This window comes from Cricetulus griseus, chromosome 5 (genome assembly GCF_003668045.3).
Source record: "Cricetulus griseus strain 17A/GY chromosome 5, alternate assembly CriGri-PICRH-1.0, whole genome shotgun sequence".
Taxonomy (NCBI): domain Eukaryota; kingdom Metazoa; phylum Chordata; class Mammalia; order Rodentia; family Cricetidae; genus Cricetulus; species Cricetulus griseus.
In genome coordinates this window covers 49,922,630-49,946,622 of record NC_048598.1, presented here as the reverse complement: position 1 = coordinate 49,946,622, position 23,993 = coordinate 49,922,630, and the positions used below count along the sequence as shown (strand labels likewise).

General features: G+C 37.9%; 1 protein-coding gene across 3 annotated transcripts in view; it reads left to right on the top strand.

The window, feature by feature from the left end:
• The first annotated feature begins 6,353 nt into the window (after window positions 1–6,353).
• The window catches only part of Zbtb41 (zinc finger and BTB domain containing 41), a 33,290-nt gene continuing 15,650 nt past the window's right edge, over window positions 6,354–23,993 (top strand). Inside the window, exons 1-5 of one of the 3 annotated variants that reach the window (XM_027417447.2) lie at window positions 6,354–6,456; window positions 7,171–8,405; window positions 14,815–15,022; window positions 15,930–15,999; window positions 17,851–17,998. In XM_027417447.2, coding sequence (XP_027273248.1) covers window positions 7,289–8,405; window positions 14,815–15,022; window positions 15,930–15,999; window positions 17,851–17,998 — 1,543 coding nt within the window. In that variant the 5' untranslated portion in view covers window positions 6,354–6,456; window positions 7,171–7,288. Of the gene's footprint in view, window positions 6,562–7,170; window positions 8,406–14,814; window positions 15,023–15,929; window positions 16,000–17,850; window positions 17,999–23,993 lie in introns of all 3 variants that reach the window. The other 2 variants (XM_027417445.2, XM_027417446.2) reach the window with 2 other exon arrangements.

Below are 23,993 nucleotides of genomic sequence, written 5' to 3'. Positions count from 1 at the left end.
CTTTTTACATCTATCCTTTTCCAATACCAGCTCAAGCGTCGTAATGACTAGATTTCAGTTACTTATAATGTATAGTTTTGTGACGTTTGATCATATAGAAATAAAATGTGTTTGGGATTTACTTAGTTATTGATATTCACTTATGCTTTTATTATTCATCTGTTATTTTTATTTTTAGTAATAGTACTTACCATAGGAATATGGGATATGCATATCTATTCATATGTTTTTGTATCCAATGAATTGCCTCCAGGTTGGGCTTGTATGTGTATGTAGAAACTACTCAGTTATTTTCCATAGCATTTATGCCATTTTACATCCTCACAACAAGTGCTGGAGTTTTTTTGTTATTGACCCATATCCTTACTGAGATCATTTTACTAGTAATGGCGCCCATATGATGGAGGAAGTAGTTCTGTGTATGTTTATCTTATTGACTATTTAATAAAGTTCTGCTTGGCCAATGAAACGGCAAGTTAGGCAGGACTAGGAGTCAAAGAGGATTCTGGGAAATGTAGTAGAGAAGTGGTGATCCAGGCAGGAAGTGACATAGCAAGGAGACTCATATTTAAGCGAAGGAGAAACAGGAAGGGTCCCTTTTTTCCCCTTGCTCCTCCAGCAGCACAATGTGATCCACCGGCAAGGAGGAACGCCAATAAGGCATCCGATAAGATGTCTTATGAAATATATAGATTTATGATAGTTAAGACTGAGCTAACAGATGAGGAATCCTAGTCATTGGCCAAGCAGCTTTGAATCTAATACAAGTTTCTGTGTATCATTTGGGCCTAACTTGGGCTGGCGGCTGGCATAAAGCTCACACGTGGCGGTGGGGCTCGGCAGCATTTGGCAGAAAGATTTGTTGTAACACCCATAGGTTCAAATATTGGAGTACCTGTTATTTTTATTTTTAGTAATAGTACTTACCACAGGAATATGGGATATGCTTATCTGTTCATATGTTTTTGTATCCAATGAATTGCCTCCATTAGTTGATGGAACTATTTGGGAAAGGTTGGGAACTATGGCCTTATTTGGAGGAAGTGTGTCAATGGGTGGTAGGCTTTGTTACATTCTCAGCATTTCTACTTTTGGATCAATATGTAAGCTCTCAGTTATTTCTGTTGTAATTTAAAAAGTGGAGTGAGTGAGAAAAACACCATGCAACAGAGCTCATGCAGAGGGTTTTTTTTTAATTAGGGAAAAGGGAATGGGAAAAGGAGAGAGGGGAGAGAGGATACTGACTTCTTGGGACAGAAGCAGACAGAATAGAGGAGAGAGGTAGAGAGAGGGGGAGAAAGAGGATGGGAGGAGGGAAAGAGAGAGGAGAGAAGAGACAGACAGGCATAGAGGGAGGGAGGAGGGAGGGAGGGAGGGAGGGAGGGAGGGAGGGAGGGAGAGAGAGAGTAGGCAGGGCCCTTTTAAAAGGGATGTAGTAAATGTGCACAGGTGGTACTCTTAGTGGTTGCAGCTGAGGGCATATCTTGTCTTAATCCCAAGTGCAGGCCAGTATAGATACCTGAATACTAACAATTTCTGTTGTCATGCCTTTGTACTGCCATCATGGACTCTGACCCTCAGAAACTGGAAGTTTAAATGAAACACTTTCTTTGTTAAATTGCCTTGGTCATAGTGTCATATCACAATTGAAAAGTAACTAATACAGTCACTTTCTTAGTTAGGTTCCTATTGCTTTGATAAGACTCCGTGACCAAAAGCACCCCTCCCCATCCTAGCAACCTGGGGAGGAAAGGATTTATTCAATTTCCACTTTCATGTCACAGTCTATCATCAAAGAAAGTCAGGGCAAGAACTCAATATTGGAACCTGGAAGCTGGAACTGAAGCAGATGTCACGGAGGAATGCTGCTTCCTGGTTTCTCCTTGTGGTTTACTCAGACTGCTTTGTTATACTATAGGGTGGCACTGACCACAATGAGTTGTCCTCTCCCACATCTGTAATTAATTATGAAAATGCCCTACAGGCTTTCTGACAACCAGATCTTATAGAAGTACTTTTCTCCATTGAATGTCCATCTTTTAAAATGAATCTAGCTTGTCAAGTTGATGGAAAAAACAGCTAGCACACTCATCAACACTTAATACATTGTCAGCATATATTCTATTATTATAATATAATATAGTGTCTGTGGATATTCTAGCATAATTAAACTACATGTTTATCTTTGAATGAAGTGCCTTTTCAAATGTTTTACTTTATACTCTATAGCTTTACATATTTTACCATTTTTATTAGCTTTCCTTATAATATTCTCAATGTAGGTTCTTTGTCAGATACATATCAACTGCCTTCTCTCCCCATTTTTTTCAATATGTGGATCGTCTTTTGGGATAAAAGTTAAAATGGTTGATGGTCTGGGATGGAGAAATGGCTCAGACTGCTAAGAGCACTTGCTGCTCTTGTAGAAGACAGTAGTTCAGTTTTCATGTGAAGCACTTTACAATCATCTGCAACTCAGCTCTGGAGAATCCAGTGCCCCCTTCTGGCCTCCACATGCAGCTACATTCTCATGCACATACCCATACAGGCAAATAGGCATACCTATAATTAAGAATGTTGATGGACACCTAGGCAGTTTGCACATATTGATACAAATAATAGTTTTTTACATAACAATGATGTGCAAGTGTCTATGTGATATGTTGGTTTGAGTCCTTTGGCATGGAATAGCGGGGACATATGGTAGATCTAATTTTAGTTTTTTTAGAAACCACAATACTGAGTTCCATACTGGTTGACTAGTTTACATTCCCACCATCATTATATACATGTATCTATATATAAAGGAACATGTTATCTGCAAGAAACTGCATGAAAGTGGGTATTAAGTCAGGCTCAGACACATATGTCTTCTGTCATGTGTGATTCCTAGATTTCAAATAGATTTATAAAGCCATCTATGTACACATGACATGAAAGTAGAAACAAACTGTTTATGGAACAAAGGCAGTAATAGTAATAGGAAGAGGAATGCATGGATTATACTCATAACTCTGAGTCACCATTAATGCATCATTGCCACATTAAGGAAAGATCTGAGAGTACTTCCCCTTGAAGTCATTTAACCAAGAGTGAGTCCAGATTTGAATTTGAATTCTTTCTCATTTTTCTCTGTGTCTTCCATCCTCTGTTGTATGAGTCTGACTCTGTGTCTGCCTAAAGGCCATCTGTGAATCTGTTTGTCCTTTTGTGTTTGTGTGTGTGTGTGTGTGTGTGTGTGTGCACATGCGCGCTATGTGCCTGCCCCTAACATAGGGCTTTGTTATGTGTTTATTGAAGAGCATAGAAAGCATCACTTGGAAAAATAGGATACTTTACAGAAAACTTTAACAAGTTTTACAAAGGATTTTAAGTCACTGGTTCCAATAGATCTTAAAATGACCCAGATAACAAACACCATTTATCTACTTATTCATGTTTATTTAACTTTGTTTTGTTTTGTTTTCTTTTGTTTGGAGACAGGGTTTCTCTGTAGCTTTGGAGCCTGTCCTGGAACTTGATCTGTAGACCAGGATGGCCTTGAACTCATGAGATTTGATGCCCCTGCCTAGAAAGTGCTGGGATTAATGGCATGCACCACCACCGCCCAGCCTTCATTATTGCTTACCAAGTAAAATCAATAAATGGTTGTCTTTATCCTTTCTGGTAGGGAGATGCTTTCAATTTCTGTATTTGTTGCTTTCAATTTCTGTATTTGCTGGGTCAGGAGCTTGGAGGAATACGATTATGGCTATACATTAGCTTAGGTTGTAAAAATTGATTACATGGGAAAGCCAAGATGAAAAAGGTTAGTTTTTACAATCTTCTCTCAAAGGAAGGTGAATGAATAGCTTGATATACAGCAGGATATCACATTTTAAACAACTTCAGGGTGTTTAACTCTGGCTGTGAGGTCCAGCCAAAGTTCCAGTCTCTAAGAATGTAAAAGATACTTTTAGAATACTGTCCTGCCACAGGGGAAGAGGGAAGAAAATGGGGAGTATGAAAGTGCCAGTTGGGATATGCTCATAGTGCTTTACACATTTTTATGAACATATTTTTATATATCCCAGTACCACATACAATATCTGTATGCTAACAAGGAGGAGTAGTTCAATATGCAATCTCATTTACTGATGTCTTTGAATCTATAGTAATTTGAAGACATCTTGGTGATACTATTTTTTCATTTCGTGATTATGTTGAATGCCCCCACTCTTATACATGCACTGAAACTTAATCTCCAGAATAGTGACTGACATGAGAGCTCTGCCTTCATGAATGAACATGACTTAAAATGGTTGACTAGAATTATTTTAGGACGTCTTAAAACCCTTCCTGCCACTTATCAGAAGAGATAATCTCTTCTTTCATTTAAGGATAGATGAGGGCTCTGAATGCCAACACTTCAATTTTGGATTTTCCACACCCTAGAAATGTGAGAAACAAAATTTTATAGTTATAAATTATCCAGTTTGGAGAGTTTCCTTATCCAGTGCAGAGGGTCTAGGACAGCAGTCTTCAATTATTTGATTGTTATTTTTGTGAGTGTGTCTGAGAGGTCAGAGAAACAATAGCTGTTGAGACAAATTTAACCACTGTCTGGCTTTTGTGTGGTTGATGGTGTAAGAAGAATTTTAACATCCTATAAGCTTTTAAAAATGCAGAAAAGGAAAAAATAATTAATATCTGGCCTTGGAATTTTTTTAGTCTGATTGCAGAGAACTTGCAAACAAGTTGGCTATAATTAATATTCATTTTTAGGCTTTTTAAATCTGTTGTATTATTGAAACACATTTACAGACAGTGGTGGCTCATACCTTTAATCACAGCACTCGGGAGGCAGAGACAGGCCAATCTCTGTGAGTTCGAGGTCAGCCTGGTCTATGAGCTAGTTCCAGGACAGGCTCCAAAGCTACACAGAGGAACCCTGTCTCAAAAGAAAAACATGTTTATTAAACTATACATGTCACATTCCAGTCACAATACAGTTGTTCCATAGGCATTTAATTGAATCAATGAAGAAAAACCTTTTCATTGTTAGAAACAAAATCATGAAACACTTTTTGAGGGTGTTAAGACCATGACATATCAGCAACACAAAGACACTGGGAATTTGTGGGAAGCTCTTTCCTTCTTGCCCTCTCTCCCTGCTCTGTCCTTAAGGGCCCTTACCCAACTTGCTACCTTCTCAGTGGTATATGGCTGAGAAAATTGTCAAGACTTTCTTTTTAAGTTATGCTTATTTTTTTTTAATCGCTGGTGAGTTAGTGTTTTCTAGAGAAACACAAACAATAGGATGGAAAGGTAAGATTGGTAATAGTTAATTCCAGGAATTAGGTCATGGGGTAGTTGTTGTTAGCTATCAAATTCAGGACAAATGGCTGAGGGGACTATTGTCAGTATCACAAGTTCCAGGTACAATTATCCAGAAACAAGGTGAGGCCTTCCCCCACTGGTCCTCCTCCTGGGTAGTTCCTTACCCCATATCTTTTTTTCTTTTTCTCCTGTTTTGTTTTTCGAGACAGGGTTTCTCCGTGTATCTCTGGCTGTCCTGGAACTAAGTCTGTAGTCTAGGCTGGCCTCGAACTCACAGAGAACTTCCTGCCTCTGCCTCTCTGAGTGCTGGGATTAAAGGCATGTGCTGCCACCACCACCCAGCAACCCCATATGTTCCAATGAGAAGGTAGCCTTCTCAGATTCCTAGTTATGTGTGAATTATGAAGAGGGTGGAATTACAGCTGAAGAGCGGATGTCCATTTCCTTTGGTCGCAGCCTTTGTGTCATCCTTAGGTCTGTACAAATAAGATCTAGAACCTTCATCTCCAGACGGGCAATACCCGTTCTCTGGGCATTCTGTCCGAGATGCCACACCTTAGGCACTAGTTCTGAGACTCCTCTAAGTCCCCTCAGAGGTTTGGTTGTCTTTTTTTTTTTTTTTTTTTTCTCAGCTTCACATCTACATGAACATTTTCACAGTAAGTTAAGAAAAACAAACCGCACAATTTTACGTGCTCTTACATCTTCGGTGCAATGTAAGTCGGAATTGTAAGCCATACAGCGACTTCCAGCCTGCACTTGGGCGTTTGCCACCTTGGACTGGGCAGGCTTCCGGCGGTGGCTCTTTGGTGACAAACTGGAATCACACCGGTTTTCACCGAGCCAGCTCCTCCTAACTCCTCATCAGTTTTTCTGATTCGATCGAAGAAGGCCCCGAAGTCACCACTAACGCCGGGTAGGACGGATTTAGGACCTTCGGTAGGGCACCCAGAACTGCAAAGGGAGCCAACGGCACGCATGCGCGCGGGGAGGGGGGGGCGTCAGGAGGCGCGCGCATGCGCTCTGGCGGATGCCCGGGCTCGCCGGCCTGTCGCGGCGGCTAGGCGGCTGCGCGCGGCTGACGTGCAGGGCGGGCGGCGGCGGCGGGACTCCGCGAGGGGAAGGAGCGCCGCCGAGGTGGATGAGGTGGGGGGCCGGACCCGGAAGTGGGTGGGCGCGGGCGCGAGCGCGCGGGGATCGGAGCTGGCTTCCCCGAGCCGGCGCGGGAGCCCGGGGTTCCCGGTAATGGGCCTGTGGGGACGCTTGCCCGGACAGCCTGGGTGGGAAGGGTCACGGGCGAGCGCGGTCCCTGCCGACCCGGGCCTGGGGCAGGGTTCGCTGCTTGCCGTGGTCGCCCGTGCTCACCCCTCTCCCTGCGCCCCTCCTAGGGCCGCCCTGCTCTGCCCTGTGGGTTTCGGAAGGTCTGTCTCCGAGGAGCCGTGCCGCGCTCGCCCGGGGAAAGCACGCTAATGGAGACTTGCTTTCCGTGGCCGCGCTGCTCTTATTGTCACTGTCCCAGCACCCACACCGGGACTGCAGCCCTGGCTGGTCTGCACGGTCCACAGCCTCGGCGGGATGGTCCTCTCTCTGTTCTGTTCTTTCCACCTGACTCGTGAATCGGGCCTGGAAGGTGTGCTGTGTATGCCTTCACTTAACACTATTCTTTTGTTGGTTGTCCTCCCCAAACCCAGCCCTTCTTGTTCCCCGCCCTCAGAAATCTTAGCTGCTAGTGAAGGCAACGTTGGCTTTGTGATTAAGTTACAATTTAGAAAAGATTACTTGATAGCACCTTTGGTTATTTAAATGATTGCTTTGCTGTGGAGTTCTTACATGCTTCTCACTGTTTTGCAGACCATGAAACGGTGGGGCACGCCCCTTCAGAAGCTGTTGTTCAAGACAATCTAGTTTTGTTTCCTAAACCCCATCAAGTCACTTATGAAGTTTCTTGTTCAAAAATTGCAGTACTGCAATGAAGAAAAGGAGAAAGGTTACTTCAAATCTTGACGAGAAGATCCATCTAGGCTATCACAAAGATTCTTCCGAAGAAAATGCTGCTGTGGAGTGCAGCCAAGTGACCTATCCTCAGGCTACAGAAAGACCAACCCCTGAAGCTCTTCAGTGTTACCAAGAACTTCCTCCCTCTCCAGACCAGAGAAAGCTTTTGAGTTCTCTGCAGTATAATAAGAATTTGCTGAAGTATTTGAACGATGACAGACAGAAGCAGCCGTCTTTCTGTGATTTACTTATCATAGTAGAAGGAAAAGAATTTAGTGCGCATAAAGTCGTAGTCGCCGTTGGCAGTAGTTACTTTCATGCGTGTTTGAGCAAAAATCCAAGCACTGATGTCGTCACCCTGGATCACGTAACACATTCAGTTTTTCAGCATTTGCTTGAGTTTCTTTACACATCGGAATTTTTTGTGTACAAATATGAAATACCTCTTGTTTTAGAGGCCGCAAAATTTTTGGACATTATAGACGCAGTGAAGCTGCTGAATAATGAAAGCGTTGCTACTTTTCAGGCAGAACTAACTGAAAAGTCATCTCCAGAAGAAACACTAAATGAATTAACTGGAAGACTATCAAGTAATCATCAGTGCAAATTTTGTAGTAGACACTTCTGCTATAAAAAGTCCTTAGAGAATCATTTAGCCAAAACGCACAGGTCCCTGTTACTGGGGAAACAACATGGGTTAAAAATGTTGGAGAGAAGTTTTTCTGCACGGAGGTCAAAGAGGAATAGGAAGTGTCCCGTTAAGTTTGAGGACACCAGCGATGATGAGCAGGAAAGTGGGGGCGGGTCAGACAGTTTGAATCAAGAAAGTTTTGATAAGGAGAAGTCCGATAGGAACGATTCCGAGGATCCTGGGAGTGAATATAATGCCGAAGATGATGAGCTAGAGGAGGAAATGTCAGATGAAGAGTCTGACACCGAACAAAGCGACAAAGATAATGATGCAGAAGAGGAACCTGAGGCTGGAGATTCTGCAGGAAGCGTACAGGAAGGGTTAGCTCCTGTAATCATTCAGAACAGTAATAAGAAAATACTGCAATGCCCTAAATGTGATAAAACATTTGACCGAATAGGTAAGGAAAGCCTGTTTCCTAGCTCTAATCGTATAGTCTCTGTGGCTTTTTTAGACACTACCATTGAAAAGTAAACTTTGAAAGGAACTGTTAAGAAGAGTTCTCTTTGTAGGGCAGATGTTTTGATTTTCAGCACATAGTTTGTCATTTTAAAGTTGTTGTGAAATTTGGTATGCACCCTTTTACTTTTTCTTCATTATGTCTTAACAGGCTACAGGTTATGTATTTGGGAGAAAGACTCCAGAAAATCAGAAGTTACTGTATATAGCTTTTAACTTCTGTACCAGTTTAATTTTAGAAGTGCTAGTTTTGAGTTTCATGTACATCGATTATGAAATTGTTAAGAACACTCTGCACATGAAATGATTAAAGCAATTTATGAAGTGCAGACTGACCTTGTAAAAGAAATCATGCAGTTCTTTCCACACATGACTGTCTTGTCCTGAGTTACAAGTGCAATTGGCACAAGTTAAATTTTGGTTTATAAGGCATTTGTAATCATTTGCTATCAAAATAGGTTAGTGAATACACTGTGTTTACAGTGGAAACCTATTTATTTACTTTTTGCTTTTTAGTACCCTTTGAATGTATTTCTAAGGATACTTCTTTCAATTAAAACGAGTATTAATAATTTTACTTTGTTTCATACACAGAAATAAAACAACTTCTAAACAACTTAGTCAATTGGAAGAGCTTATGTGTACAAGAAGCTTCTTAGTCCTGGTAGTAAATGTCACTGTCGCTCTATCAATATGAGGATATACACAGAGAGCAGCTTTTTGGAGCTGAGGTGCCTGGGAACATTTTATCTTAGAACATTTTATTTTTCCTATACATCTTAAACTTTGTGATCCCTGCTTCTGTTATTCTACAAAGTTTAATTAGCCTAATTTGATTTAAAAATCAGTGAGCAAGGGTCAGTTCACTGATTATAGACTATCGGTCCAGCACGTGGGTCTCAAACTGCTCTCTGGAACAGTCAGTCTGTGAGGTACTTTGTTGAAGAAGGAAGGCTTTCAGTTCCCCTATGTTTGGGGCACTAATACACAGTCTGTTTTAACTTTATGCAATTCTGTAATAATAATAGAAAATGTTTATTAATTTTGCTTACCCTAGCTTTTCTTCAAGTCACTTTATAAATAAGGTACCTTATGAGTGCTTTTCTTTATGCACATGAACTCAGAAAACCCTGCCTAAGATTGAAGCTGATAAACCAAAAAGTTTGCAAAATGTTTTTTGCCAAAGCCATTCCATATATTATGAGAATCAGTACATTACAATGTAGGATTATTTCCAACTTACTTTTCAGAATGATTTTACATTACAGTCTTTCCCTTCTGTTGGTTGACTATCCTGGGCTTGCTTAGTGTTCATTCATTCTTCCTATGGCCAAGTGTGTCTGTCTCTATGTACATCTATCTAGTACTTGTTTATATCTATGTGTTGATATTTTTTGTTTTTTTATTTAAATTAGAAACAAGCTTCTTTTACATGTCAATCCCAGTTCCCTCTCCCTCCCCTCCTCCCCTATCGCCCAACGCCCTATCTCAAACCCTTTCTGCTCCCCAGGGAGGTGTGGGCTTTTGAAGGATCATACTGCTGGGCTTTTAAATCTAGGCCTTATATGAGTTGTTTAACCTGTGTGGTTTTTACTCCCCTTTATTAGTGAAATGAGATGATGCTGATGTGTTGTTAATACTACGAATGGGTATGTTGAGGACGAAATGAGATGGTTCTGAGGAACCACTTAAGTACTACACAGAATGTAGGTGTTCAAGAATGTTAGCTGTGCTTAGTATTCATTAACTTACCATTGGATGCCTTCCAAGTTCTGTTAAACAGACATGAAATGATAGATTCTCTGTCCACATGCAAAATATTATCATGTACAATAAAGTTGCTTTTATCAGGAGGAGCAGGAAAATGATGAGTGGCTTCACAGAACTGGTAGTATTGAACCTGAAACTTTACAGAAAAAGGGAGGTTTTTACAAGGTAGAAGGATCAGTGTGTGAAGGCATTGAAGTATGGTATGTTCTAGAAATAGCTAAGGTGTGGGTGTCTTTCAGATAAGTGAAGAGACACAGAAAAAATGACAGGGACTAAGAGTAGGCAAGTAAAGGAAAACCAGCTTTGGAATGGCTTGAATCCTATACAGAGGAGTTTTATCTGATGAAACTACTGGGGAGGGGAAGCTGAAAAAGGAGAGTGACAGCTAGTGAGTTATAGCCAGATCATACAGGCTTCATTGTGAGGAGGGAAATTGGGCAAGGAAATGAGAAAGCCAAGGAGGTGAGAAGGAGCATATAGCAAAGAGGCAGAAGCATAAAGCTACTTGGATTCAGAAGTTGAGTGACATTGGCAATGAAAAGTGGGATGAGATTTGAACAGTGTTTATGGTGAATGTCAGTAGAGGAAGCAATTGGTGACAGATAGAATGAAAAGAGTTATGTACAAGAATGTTTTTTCCAGTAACCTCAAAACAATTCTATAGCTGTCTTTCAGTCATTTTTCTCATCTCACACTCATTCCTTTTACAGGATTTTATGCCTTATATTTTTAGGTTTCATTTGGGACCCAATGTTCCATTTGAAACCAAAAATGAGGTTTGTGCATTAGAAAGTTGATAAATTATTTCCCAATCCTGAGAATCTGTACTAAAGATGCTAAGGATAATAATGGGTAACATTTATTAGTGTTTACTAGGTACTAGAATGTTTTGATGTCATTTTGCTAGTCTAACTACAATGAGGCTAAAACTTATATACTTTGTGCTTGGTTAGTGTGCTTTGGATATTTCAGGATATTAACATTTGCCAGTAAGCACTTACTGACTTGAACTAAGTTTAAAGGACATTATCTAGTTTCTGTTGGCTTGCACAGACCCTGCTAGCTGTTTTATCATCTTGCTTGGCTGTTGTAAAGTGTGCTTATGAGAACAAGGAATAAGCTCTGAGAATTCTGCTGGAATCATTAGCTGCACAATACATAACTGAAAAATTTGATTCCATTATTTGGATCTTTTATTCTATCTGGTGCTGCAAGTAACACTCCTGATCTAGTTATGTCTTTCCAGAGGCTACCAGCTGTCCATTTCTCATCCAATTCTCATGTAAATAAGAGTCCTTTGACCTTGCTGCCCCTTATACCAAAAACCTACTGGGTAAAAAGCAAAATAGAGAGATGACAGATGGGGTAAGAGAAAATTTGGATAATTTATAGTTTTTGTTTCCTCCACAGAACTAAAATCTTTGCTTGGAGTAAATCATAATCTTTTCTAGAGACAAAAAATATTTTGTGTTCCCTCTGACTCTTTATTAAACATTAGTTTATCTGGTCTATTTGAATAGGGATTCTACTTGGTTCTTAGTGAATTGTTAACAATGGTGTAATTCTCTACAGCTAAATGTTTTGTTTGTGTGCTTGTTACGGTCTGTTACATGATTAGATGCAATTGAGAGTAGCAGTGTCGGATATGAACTATAGTAGGGTAATGTAGTGATTGTCTCACAAAAACTGCATGTAAAATCTGAAAATAATAATTTTGCCTGAGCCATATCAGGGAGTAAATTTTGAAACACATCAAGACAAATTTATTCATGTGGAAACATCTTTAGTTTGTGAGATCCTCATAGTGAGATTTGGTTCAGAAAACTACTATGTACAAAGTTTTCACTATATGATGCTTTCTAGTTTTTAAGTAGAGACTGATAAGTTTGAAGAGAACAGGCTGATTTTACACATTGTTATTGGAACCTCTTCCACACAAAAATGAAACAAATGTAGATTGTAGATACTGTTTCTACCAAGGAGTGTCCCTTTCACACCTCTACACCCCTGCCATTTGCTTTAAACATGAGATTTATTGGGGGATTACATTTTGTTTGTCTTCATAAATCTCTGGAGACCGACTTGGATCTTCTGAGTCCAGCTTTCCTCAGGCTTGTCTGTTGTTCTTGTTCAGGATTTCAACTCTAGGGAAACAATGGGCTCTGCAGTATACTCTGCAGTACGGATGTGCATAAACTTTGAGTTTGTAACAAGTTTTTCATTTCTGTGATTTGTAATGAAATGGGAATTTATCTCTGTCTCTTGAAATTATTACATTTATTTTGTTCTGTTTTCTCCTTTAAAATGTATTTAAATTTTATTGTAAAAATCTTGCAAATTAAAAAAAATCACACATTTACTGTATTTACTTCGAAACATTTTTTTAAAACCGTTAGGTTTGGGGATTGGGGAAGTGGCTCTGCAAATATGAAGACCTGAGGACCTCAATTGAGTCCCACATAAAAAGCTGGAAATGGCTGCCTGTGCCTGTAAGTTCTGGATTGACAGGTGGAGTCTAGGAATTGGCAGGGCAGCAGATTAGCTGAAGGGCAAGCTTACTGTTCATTGAGTGACCTGTCTCAAGACAACAAGGTGAAGGGCATTGAGGAGGACATCTAGTGCTTTGCTCTGGTCTCCTCGTGTGTACGCATGGACAGGCACCCTCCCCTCCCCCCCCAAAAAACAACCCCCTACACACAACATGCATGCACATGCTCATGCTTCCTGAGCACACTTTGAGTTATTCAAGTTTTAATTTTTTTCTATTAATCTTTAAGACTGATGATCTAAGAAGGTGAGGTTTAATAGGCAATTAATTTTTTTAAAAATTTAACTGTTTATTCTATGGTTTTAATATTCAATAATGTCTTAATATTTCAAGTAGGAAAAATGTCATCGTTGTAAATGTAATGAAAACGCCACTAAATACTAGTATGAGATCTTTACAGCTGTAACATGTTTATGGAAAGTAAACAACTGTTGCAAAATTTTTCTTATGCCTTATATCTTAGGTTCCATTTGGGAACTAATGTTCCACTTGGCACCAAAAATGAGTTTGTGCATTAGAAAGTTAATAAATTATTTCCCAATCCTGAGAATCTGTACTAAAGGTGCTAAGGATAATAATGGATAACAGTTATTAGTGTTTACTAGGTACTATACTAGAATGTTTTAAGTATCATGTATATATTAATTCATTTGCTATATAGAATCCCATAAAGTTTTACTAATTCAGGTCCTGAGAGGCTAAATTTTTAGCTTACTTAGGACATAGCTAATTAAGGAGGTGGCGAATTACCGTGTTTTCTGGAAATGTGTGTAAAAAGAGGATATAGACCACTGTGCAGAAAATTTTATACTTATTTTGTTATTTGGATGAGTAAGATTTGATGCAGAGAAGTTACTTGTTGCAGGTCACACATTCTGCTATTTAAGGAGACAGGATTTGTGTCCTGGTGCAAAGATCCAACATGGCCTATGCTTAGCTGTGATGTTTTTCTGCCTCAAAAATGTGGAAATTTTTATGCTACACAGTGATGTATATTCTTATTTAATTAATTTTATGACAAATAAGAATATACATAAGTTAAACCAATTGTATGCATTTGCTTTCTTTTTCACTGTGCTTTTCTTGTTGAGTAGTCTGTGCTACAGTTTCTTGGTCATTTCTATTAGAAATACCTGTATTACCCATTCTGAGCAGACAAAGATCTTAGACATGTGTTTCATGTGTATGACTCTGGGTGACTTTTATGCCTGCCTGCTCATCTTTTCTTACTTGCTCAGATTTTACCTGTATGTGTTGCATTTCAGTATTAAGCTCATAGTCATATTTTATTTTCATGTTCCTTAAAGAGTTCTTATATAAATAGGTTGTAGTGTTAATTATTTGTTAACTGTTGTAGGTTTGTTGCATTCTTTCTAGAATGCCACTTGTGAGAAGAAACATGTTTCTCTTTCTAACACTTTAATAAGATCTATTAATCATATTTGAATAAGATCTACCAGTTCTGAACACTGAGTTTGTGCATATGTATAGGAAAAGTAAATTGTGGATATAATACACATTAAATGATGAGTAAAATTTTCCTAAAGGGTAGTTTTACATTTAAAAAATACATTCAATATTTAGAATTTGCCAACACCTTTTCAGGAAAATTTCAGACATTAAGATTTATTTGTTTTATTTTTGGTTTTTCAAGACAGGGTTTCTCTATGTAGCCTTGGCTGCCCTGGAACTCATTCTGTAGACCAGGCTGGCCTCGAATTCAGAGATCCACCTGCCTTTGCCTCCTGAGTGCTGGGATTGAAAGTGTGTACCACCATGGCCTGACAACATTAAGGTTTTTAAAGTATATGAATGAATATGTTAATGACTGAAGCTTTTGAGGAAAAGTTATACTTCTGGTAAACTTGAAGCGCCAAGTCTTTGAGGTTTGTTTGAGTTTGAAATTTAGATAAATATTTTTCTTTTTAGTTTATGAATATTAAGTTTATTAAACCATGCATTTTTATTCCACTCTGAAATTCCAGTCACAGCATAATAGATTTGTTGAACTTAATTTTCTTCTTAATTGTAGGGAAATATGAGAGCCATACCCGTGTGCACACAGGTGAGAAGCCTTTTGAGTGTGATATTTGTCACCAGCGTTATTCGACAAAGTCTAACTTAACCGTTCACAGAAAGAAGCACAGTAATGAAGTAGAGTTTCATAAGAAGGAGCACAAGTGCCCTTACTGTAATAAGCTTCACGCAAGCAAGAAGACACTAGCCAAGCACGTCAAGAGGCAAGTATTGTCTTGCTTCCATTTTGTATGTCATTGTGCCTTCCAATGTAAACACAAGTAAACTGAAAATGTCTACAAGCAGTTCTGTCATTGTTTTATGGTCTTTATGGTTTTTTAGAGTTTCCATATCAAAACAACAGCAAATGTTAGTTCAGTGGTATTTTCCCCATTGTTGAGATGAAGTCTTGTGGCAGTGCAACAAGAATATGGCACATAATGAAACGTTTAAGATGCATTTTGATTACCTTTCTTTCTTTCTCTTTTGTTTTGAAATTTGATTTTGACAAGTATGTCTTCAGAAATGCATGGCTTTAAAATTCTTATTTTTCATATTCACCTTTAGTGTTGAAAAGTTCATGATTATATTTAATAGAGTGTTGAAGATTAACTCTAAAAATTAAAGTATCTGCATACATGTAGATGTTGTTTAAGAATGCATTTAAATATGCTTTTCTTAATTTCTTTGTATCTTAGATATATGCATAAAATCTTTAAAATGATGGGGCCTATATTCTTACTACATGTACCTGTGTTTATAAGAGAAATTGGGACCTAAGGTGGTTAAGGTGGCTGATCACTGTGATCCTAGCACCTCTGAGGCTGAGGTCAATGGATTATTGTAAGTTTAGGGCCAATTTGGGTTATAGAGTGAGACCCTGTGATAATAACAACAAAAATAAACAACTCATACCTAATTCTTTGTGTTTTGAAGCTGAGTTTTGGTTTGTAGCCTAGGCTGGCCACCGATACTCATTCCTCCTGCCTCTGCTTTCTGAGTGTAAGGTTGCAAGCATGTACCATGCTGTGTGGTCTAATATCTGATTCTTGAAATTACTGTTGAAAATTCATATGCAATATAGATTTAATTAGCATATTTTTCTTAATATTTTTTCTCTCTTTTTGATAGATTTCATCCTGAAAATGCACAAGAATTTATTTCTATCAAGAAGACTAAAAGTGAAAGTTGGAAATGTGATGTAAGAATTTGTAATTTCTATTAGAAAATCAAAGTAAATGTAATGTTGTCTTTTGGGAAACAAAGGTAATTAGGTTTAAAGTAATAGAGTTACCTCACTTTTAGAATCTTTTTAAGTAAAGTTATTTGAAAAAAAATTCTTATTTTAATTTCTTCTGCAAACCTGTAAGGTTTCAGATAATAGGCCTCAGAAGTGGAGATCCTATTTTGATTCTTATTATTCCTGGGATCTGTACGCTGCATACAATTAACAAAATCACTATGCTTTGTATTTAGAGTTGTGTATGATCTCTAACATTACTATGGCAGAGTATAAAATGTTAAAATTACCCCTCCATTCCTGATTGTCTTTTGATGTATAATAAACCATGTTGAAGCTCAGAGGTCCTTAAACTGTTATTTTACAGTTTTTCAACTTTTTGTGGGTCAGAAATCCAAACTGGGGACAAGGCTTTGCTAGGTATTTCTTTATTTTTGTGCTGTCAGTCAAAGTAACTCAGTTGTTAAAAATTACTGGGTGGGGCTGGAGAGATGGCTCAGAGGTTAAAACCACTGGCTGCTCTTCCAGAGGTCTTGAGTTCAGTTCCTAGCAACCACATGATGGCTCACAACCATCCATAATGAGATTTGGTGCCCTCTTCTGGCCTGCAGGGATACATGCAGACAGAATGCTGCATACATAATAAATAAATAAATAAATAAATAAATTAATTAATAAATAAATATAAATATTTTTTTTTAAAAAAGAAATTACTGGGTGATCTTTTCTGGTTTTAAGGCAATTTCACAGCGACTTTCTAATATAGTAGTCAACTTGGTGATGCCTGATGGCTAGGGTTAGTAGGGATGGATCAGGGAACAGGAGACTTCCTTCTTGCCCTCTCTGAAGCTACTTGTGCTCTGCTACCCTTCTGGTATATAGCAGCTAGGATCAGAGAGAGAGAGAGAGAGAGAGAGAGAGAGAGAGAGAGGGAGGAGAGGGAGGGCGGGAGGAAGGAAGGAAGTGCTTGTGTACATACATGTATGCACCAAGAAACCTAGTCCAGGCTTTATAACTTTACAGATCATAGCTTCTGTCCCATGCTATTTGTTAATGGTCAGTTGTAGAAAAGGGTGGAGGGGAGAGGAATTCAGTGGGAGTATTAGCAGTGACAGAATTTGTTTATTCTCTCACACCCTAAGGATTTTTTTTTCAGCATTTAGTTGCATATAGTTTAGTATTTAATTTTGCTTATTATCATTTACATTATTGTTCTAAAGATTAACTTACATATATATGACACTTGCAGAATTGTCCCTAGTTGCTGATTGCAGCTTCAAAAAATTGAAGTTAATTTTTTTGACTCCTCACAAGATTATGTCTCCTTCATTTTATTAAGTTTTATCGTCTTCAACTCCAAAATGAAGCTGTTGATAGTATTCTGCTCTGTAACATTTTTTGAGCATTAAAAAAATAATTGTGGAATTGTGCCTAATTGGTACAGTTATCTGGTGCTGCAGGAGCTTCACACTTTTTAAATCCCTGACTTATATCACTTTTTTATTTTTTAAGTTTGATTTTTCAAGACAGGGTTTCTTTTTGTAGACCTAATTGCCCTGGAGCTCACTCTGTAGACTAGGCTGGAAATTTATCTGTTAGGGTTAATTTAACATAATTCTGAACTATAATTCTAGTGTTTCTTATTTCTCCCCCTTTTTAGCACAGTTAGAAAATTGATAATATTTTGGTAAGTTTTCTGTTGGGAGATGTTTCTCTTTACTTGAATTTATTTGTTTTATCTTTATTATGAGCATTGTATTTTAATTCAGGCTCAAATTAAGGTAGTTACATTTTATATGCACTTTCATTTAGATTTGTAAGAAATCTTTTACTCGAAGACCACACTTGGAGGAACACATGATTCTGCATTCACAAGATAAACCTTTTAAGTGTACCTATTGTGAAGAACATTTTAAATCCCGATTTGCACGGTTAAAGCATCAGGAGAAGTTCCATCTGGGTAAGTTATGTTTTTGTAAAGCAGGCATCTAGTTACTGATTATCTGAATCTAGAAGAGTTCACCACTGTTAAACTGTACTTTTTCCTCTTGAAGGTCTCTGTTGCTTGAAGGGAGTAAAGAGAAGGGGGAAATGAAATAATTATTTTATGATCTTGAAAAATATCTTTTTTGTTTAAGAGTAATTTTAAGTTCACAACAAAATTGAGAAGGTGCAGATAGTTATTGTATTGCCAAGCTCTATGTACGGTGTCATCCTTCATCAGCATCCCCACCACATGCTATCAGCCTCTGTACATAGCACCATCCATCATTATCAGCATCCCCACCACATGGTACATTCTAAAAATGATGAACATCCAAGTTTTGGTGATTAATTATAAAATGGCTTTAGTTATTTGTTTGCAAGTTTTGTTGTGGACATAAATTTTAAGTTTGCTTGGATAAAAAATCTAAGAATATAAAGAAAAGGTCTATTGGATTGTTAGAATACATTCAGTTTGTTAGAAATTGCATATTTGTCTTCTAAAATAGTTGTACCATTTTGAATTCCCACCAACTGGATTAGAACTCCTGTTACTTTAGCATTTAAATTTAGTATTGTCAGAATTCTGTGTTGGAGCCACCATAATAATCGCTTGCTATATCATTGTTTCACTTACATTTTACTGGAGATAAGGTGTGGGACATCTTTTCACTTGTTTGTCATTTGATTGTGATGCTCTGTCGGCTAAGTCTTTAGCTTTTTTTTAGTGTGGTTGTCTGGTTTTTATTGTTGAGTTTTGAGAATTCCTTTTAAAAATACTTAGGCATTTGTAGTTGGTGTCACATCTTCCTGGGTAGGCCTATGATCAGGTATTGGGACAACTTGTAGGAGTTCGTATTTCTTTCCACTATGTGGAACTCAGGTCACCAGGCTTAGTGGCAAACACCTTTACCTGCTGAACTATCTCTCTGGCTTGACATTTTTCTTATTGTTTTAAGGATTTATTTTTATTATTTTAATTGTGCGTTTATGTTTTCATCCTGTGTGTGCTCATGAAAGGGTGGTGGAGTGGTGGGGATCTTGGAGCTGGAATTACAAGTGGTTGAAAACTATGCAACATGCTTGTTGGGAACCTAATGGACCCTCTGAAGAGCAGTATGTGCTCTTAACCCTCTAGCCCACTCTCCAATCTGTTTAGAATGCTGTATGTATTTTGTTATACTACTTTAGTAATTTTTTTCCAGTCTGGCTTGTCATTCATTACATTTACAAGGTTTTGCCATAGAAATAAATTTAACTTTCATGAATGTTATATCTAAACGTTGCCAAACCCAGAGTCACCTAGATTTTTCCTACATTGTTGGTATATGTTTTATAGTTTTTTATTTAGGTTGGTGAAACATTTTGAGTTCATTTTTGCGAAGGACACAATTTGTAGAGGACTATGTCTAGATTTGTCAAATTTCTAGTCTCTTGTGTACATGATTGTCAAATTGTTTCCACACCATTTTTTTTTTTTTTTTGAAAGTCCATGGTGTGGCCTTCACTCCTTTGTCAATTCACTTCATGTTTGTGTGAGTCTATTTGCTGTTCTGCATACTATCTATATTATTACAGCTTTATAGTAAGCTTTGAAGTCTGGTACTGTTGGTCTTCTAACTTTGTTTTTGATTTCAGTATTATGTTGTCCATTCTGGATTTCTTGTCTCTATATAAACATGAGAATCAGCTTTTCAGGCTGGACTTGGTGACTCATGTTTGTGGTGATACATTATTTATGGTTTATTAAAGTTTGGCTGAAGATCATAATCATAGAAGCAAAGCAGCCAAGCCAGTAGATCTTACCTCTGCCAAGCTGAAATGGCAATCCTTCTTGTATTAGACAAAAAAAAAAGAAAGAAAGAAAAAATTCTTGTATTAGACAAAAAGGGGGATTGTGGTGATATATTATTTATGATTTATTAAAGTTTGCCTGAGGATTCAGAAAGCAAAGCCAGCCACAAGCTATAGAGGTCAGGCAGTGGTGATATACACCTTTAATCCCAGCACCATACTAACTAGCCATAGATAGAGCCAGGCAGTGGTGGCACATACCTTTAATCCCAGGACTCAGGAGACAGGCAGATGGATTTCTCTGAGTCCAAGGCTACCCTGGCCTACACAAGATCCTCACACTTGGGATCACACACCTTTAATCCCAGCACTAGGAGGATATGGCTGGGCAGAGAAAGGAATATAAGAAGGAGGAGACAGGAACTGAGAGCCTTTTGCCTCTGAGGATTCGTGGAGACAGGATTGCCGTTTCAGCTGGGTAAAGGTAAGATCTACTACCTTGGCTGCTTTGCTTCTCTGATCTTTAGCCAAGCTTTAACAAATCACAAATAATACATCACACACATGCCTAAAATGCAGCACTCAGGAGCTGAGACAGGAGGATCAGTATAATTTTGCAACAATTTAGGCTACATAGTAACTCTAAGCTAACCTTGTATACATGGAGAGACCATGTGTCAAAGAAAAAACAAATTCGGTTTATTGATACCCAATAATTTATCAGGAATGATTGGGATATCATTAATCCTGTTTTATCAAATCAGAAGTCCTGGTGTTCTCTAGTCTTCCTGCTTATGAACATAAGATATCAGTCATTTTATGCAGTTGTTTATTTTCATTAGAGTTTTGCCATTTTTTGTTTTACTCCTTGTTGTGTCTTTCCTAATATTGTTGAGACTTTTAAAGCAGTTTCTTCTGGAGGGTTATTAAAACACTCATGATGAACTTTGGGCATTGAATTAGGGCAAAGGGACTTGTACTTAATTTGCTATATATATTACATTCTTACAGACCAGCAAATATGGCTTGGTTTTGTTTTGAATAGCAAAAGTATCAGAGGGTGTAAACAATTCACATTGATCATTGGATAGATCTCATTAAGTGCTTGAAACAGGGCATTTGATTTTATAAAAGCTTTTTGTGAATGAATAAATTTAGCATATTTGGAATAAAATATTAGGTGGTGAGTTTCCTCCCTAAAGCTTATGGCCAAGATGGAGACTCATATTTTAAATTTGAAAATATGGCTTGGTAATTTTATGAAAGTTAATCCTCATAATCATTTGTTGTTGTCCCAAATGGAAGGTATTTCTTTCAGTTTTATTGCTTTTATTGACAGCTTGAATAATAATTTATAGTAAGTAAGAATCATGTGGGCAAATAGCTTTATAAATGGTATGAAGCTGTGAAGAATGTTTCAGATACCAGAGAGTAAATTATGTATTATTTTGAAAAGTATAGGTCATACAGTAGTTCAAGGCAAAGACATTTGAAATTAGGTATAAATGCAGAGTGGTAGACTTTCGTTCTTGTACTATTTGATTATGAAGCAGTCCATGATCCAAACACCTTTTCTTGTGGGTGGGCTTAATACCAGAGGCTTTGTAGATGGAGGTGTGGTATGAGCATGTGATGAGTTGATAAAATCAATGTAGATCTAAGCTTTATTAATAGTGTATATTTTTCAGAATTAAAGTAGTATTCTTTTTTCTCTTTTTATTTTAAAAGCACTCTTATTTACATATCAATCCCTCTATTCCCTCACCCTCCCATCCTCCCATGCTTCCCACTGGCTCTCCCAACCCACCCCCAACCCATTCCCAAGGATAGCAAGGCCCTCCACGGGGGACCATCAAAGTCTCACATCATTTAGGGGAGGGCCTAGGTCCTCTTTCTTGTATCTGGGCCGCAATAGTACCCCTCCATAGGGAATAGTCTCCCACAGTTCATTTGGGGCCTAGGGATAGACACTGGCTCCACTGTTACAAGTCCCATAGATTGCCCAGGCCTCCTAGCTGGCACCCACATTCAGAGGGTTTGGTTCTTTCCAATGCTGGTTCCCTAGCTTTACTTCTAGGGTCTCTGTGTTCTTACTAGGTCAGGTCAGCTGTTTCTGTGGGTGTCTCCAGCACAGTCTTGGCTTCTTTGCTCATCCCTCCTCCCTCTCTGCAACTGGATTCCAGGAGTATGGCACAGTACTTAGCTGTGCATGCCTGTTTCTGCTTCAATCAGCTACTGGATGAAGGCTCTAGGAATCATAACCAAGGTAGTCATCAATCTCATTATAGGGGAAGGACATCAAAGGCAGCTTCTCCACCACTGCCTAGATTCTTAGTTGGGGTCATCCCTGTGAATCCCCTAACTTTTCCCCTGCCCCAGACCTCTCTCCAAACCTATACTGGCTCCCTCTATCATGACATCGAATTGATCTGAAAAATTGTATTAATTTCTGGATAGTATATTTAAAATGGATATTAACAAATATAGAAATGAGTAGTTTGGTTTGTTTTTATTTTTGTTTTTGTGGGTTTTTGTTTTTGTTTTTTTTGATAAAACAGTGTTTTAAAGTACATTACTTAAAAGTGTTGAAGGGCCTTGAATTATTGTGCCTCGATAATAACTTCAAGCCTGTGTTGTGTTTCAAGGCATATTTGATTTTTGTGATAATAATACAGAAAGCTACTTATTACAGGTAGATACAGCACATGCATTTTTTAGCTTAATCCTTTCCAAGTAATTTTTGACTAAGTTCAATCTTAGAAATTCTAAAAAACCATCATAGAAACTATTAAATTTATTAAAGATTCCAATTGGAGAAATCATGATTACGTGTTACATGTGAGAAAATTGTTTTTATACTTTATTTCAGGAATAACTACTTTGTGATTGTATTTGTGCATTTGTAACTGTGTGTGGTGTGTGCACATGTGTGATTGCAGGTGCACCTGATTGTGCATGCAGAAGCCAGAGGAAGATGTTGTATGTCCACCTTAATCCCTTTAGACATTATATGTGACTGAGCCTGGACCTAGACTGTTGGCCAGAAAGCACCAGCAAGTGCACAGCACTGGGGTTACAGATGTGCTGTCCTCACCTGGCTTTTGACCTGGGTTCATTCTTACTCAGGAAATACTCTTATTCATTTCTGAAACTCAGTACCTACCTACTTGTTATTGGACAATTAGTGGCTTCTTTTCTATTTGATTTGAAATCTATAGTTGATCTTTTTGCTTTTTGGTTTGAAACATATCCTGGCGAAGAGATTTTTACAATTACTATGTTGATTCTACCTTCATTTCTGTATCAACTTCTATTTTTTATTCCAACTTCTATTAAATGTATCACTTACTAGTCAGCATTTGAAGTATTCTTAGAGTATAAAAGTTAAAGTAACCTGTTGTATATAATAGTTTCTTCCCTATCAGCATATGCTGAGCTGGCTAACTCTTAGAGCTCTTGAAGAGGACATTTCTAAAAATGAATTAACTGGATTTTTCTGTTGTTGTTCATTGAAAGATTACTTATTTTTCTATTATATCTGATCTCAATAAGGGAAATGTTCCAGAAATGGTAGACAGTGAAGTTTAATTACTGTGTTAAGCTTTAGTTATAAAGGACACTAAAAAAATACTCTAGGAAAAGACACTGAACATTCAAAGTAGTACATGTTTATCAAATAACTTCTAGCTGTATAATGAGTTCTGTTTTTGTGTCTAGGGAGATTATGTCTTTAGATTATATTACAGTGCAGAGCCTAATTGAGCAGTCCAGTAAATCACAATTCTCTGCCCACACATGCTTATTTGCTGCTGTGTAATTTCTGTAAAAGGTGACATTTACTAGGAGAACTTGTAGTTATGGTGTCATGTAAATGAAGTATATGACTTCATAGTGAAGCTGTTTTTACTGTCACGGTCAGCCACCTACAATATAATCTAAAGAATGTTCATAATGTTGTAGTTTTCTCATATTTCAGAGAAGGTTAATAAATGTTGCTACGTGGATTAAACAAAATTGTATTGGTCACAGTTCTGTAGAATCACAGAACATGTACAATGAATCTATCATCTATCTATCTATCTATCTATCTATCTATCTATCTATCTATCTATCTATCTATCCTCTCTATGTAAAGAGGATTTATTAGAATAAGTTAAAGCCTGTGGTCCCACTAAGCC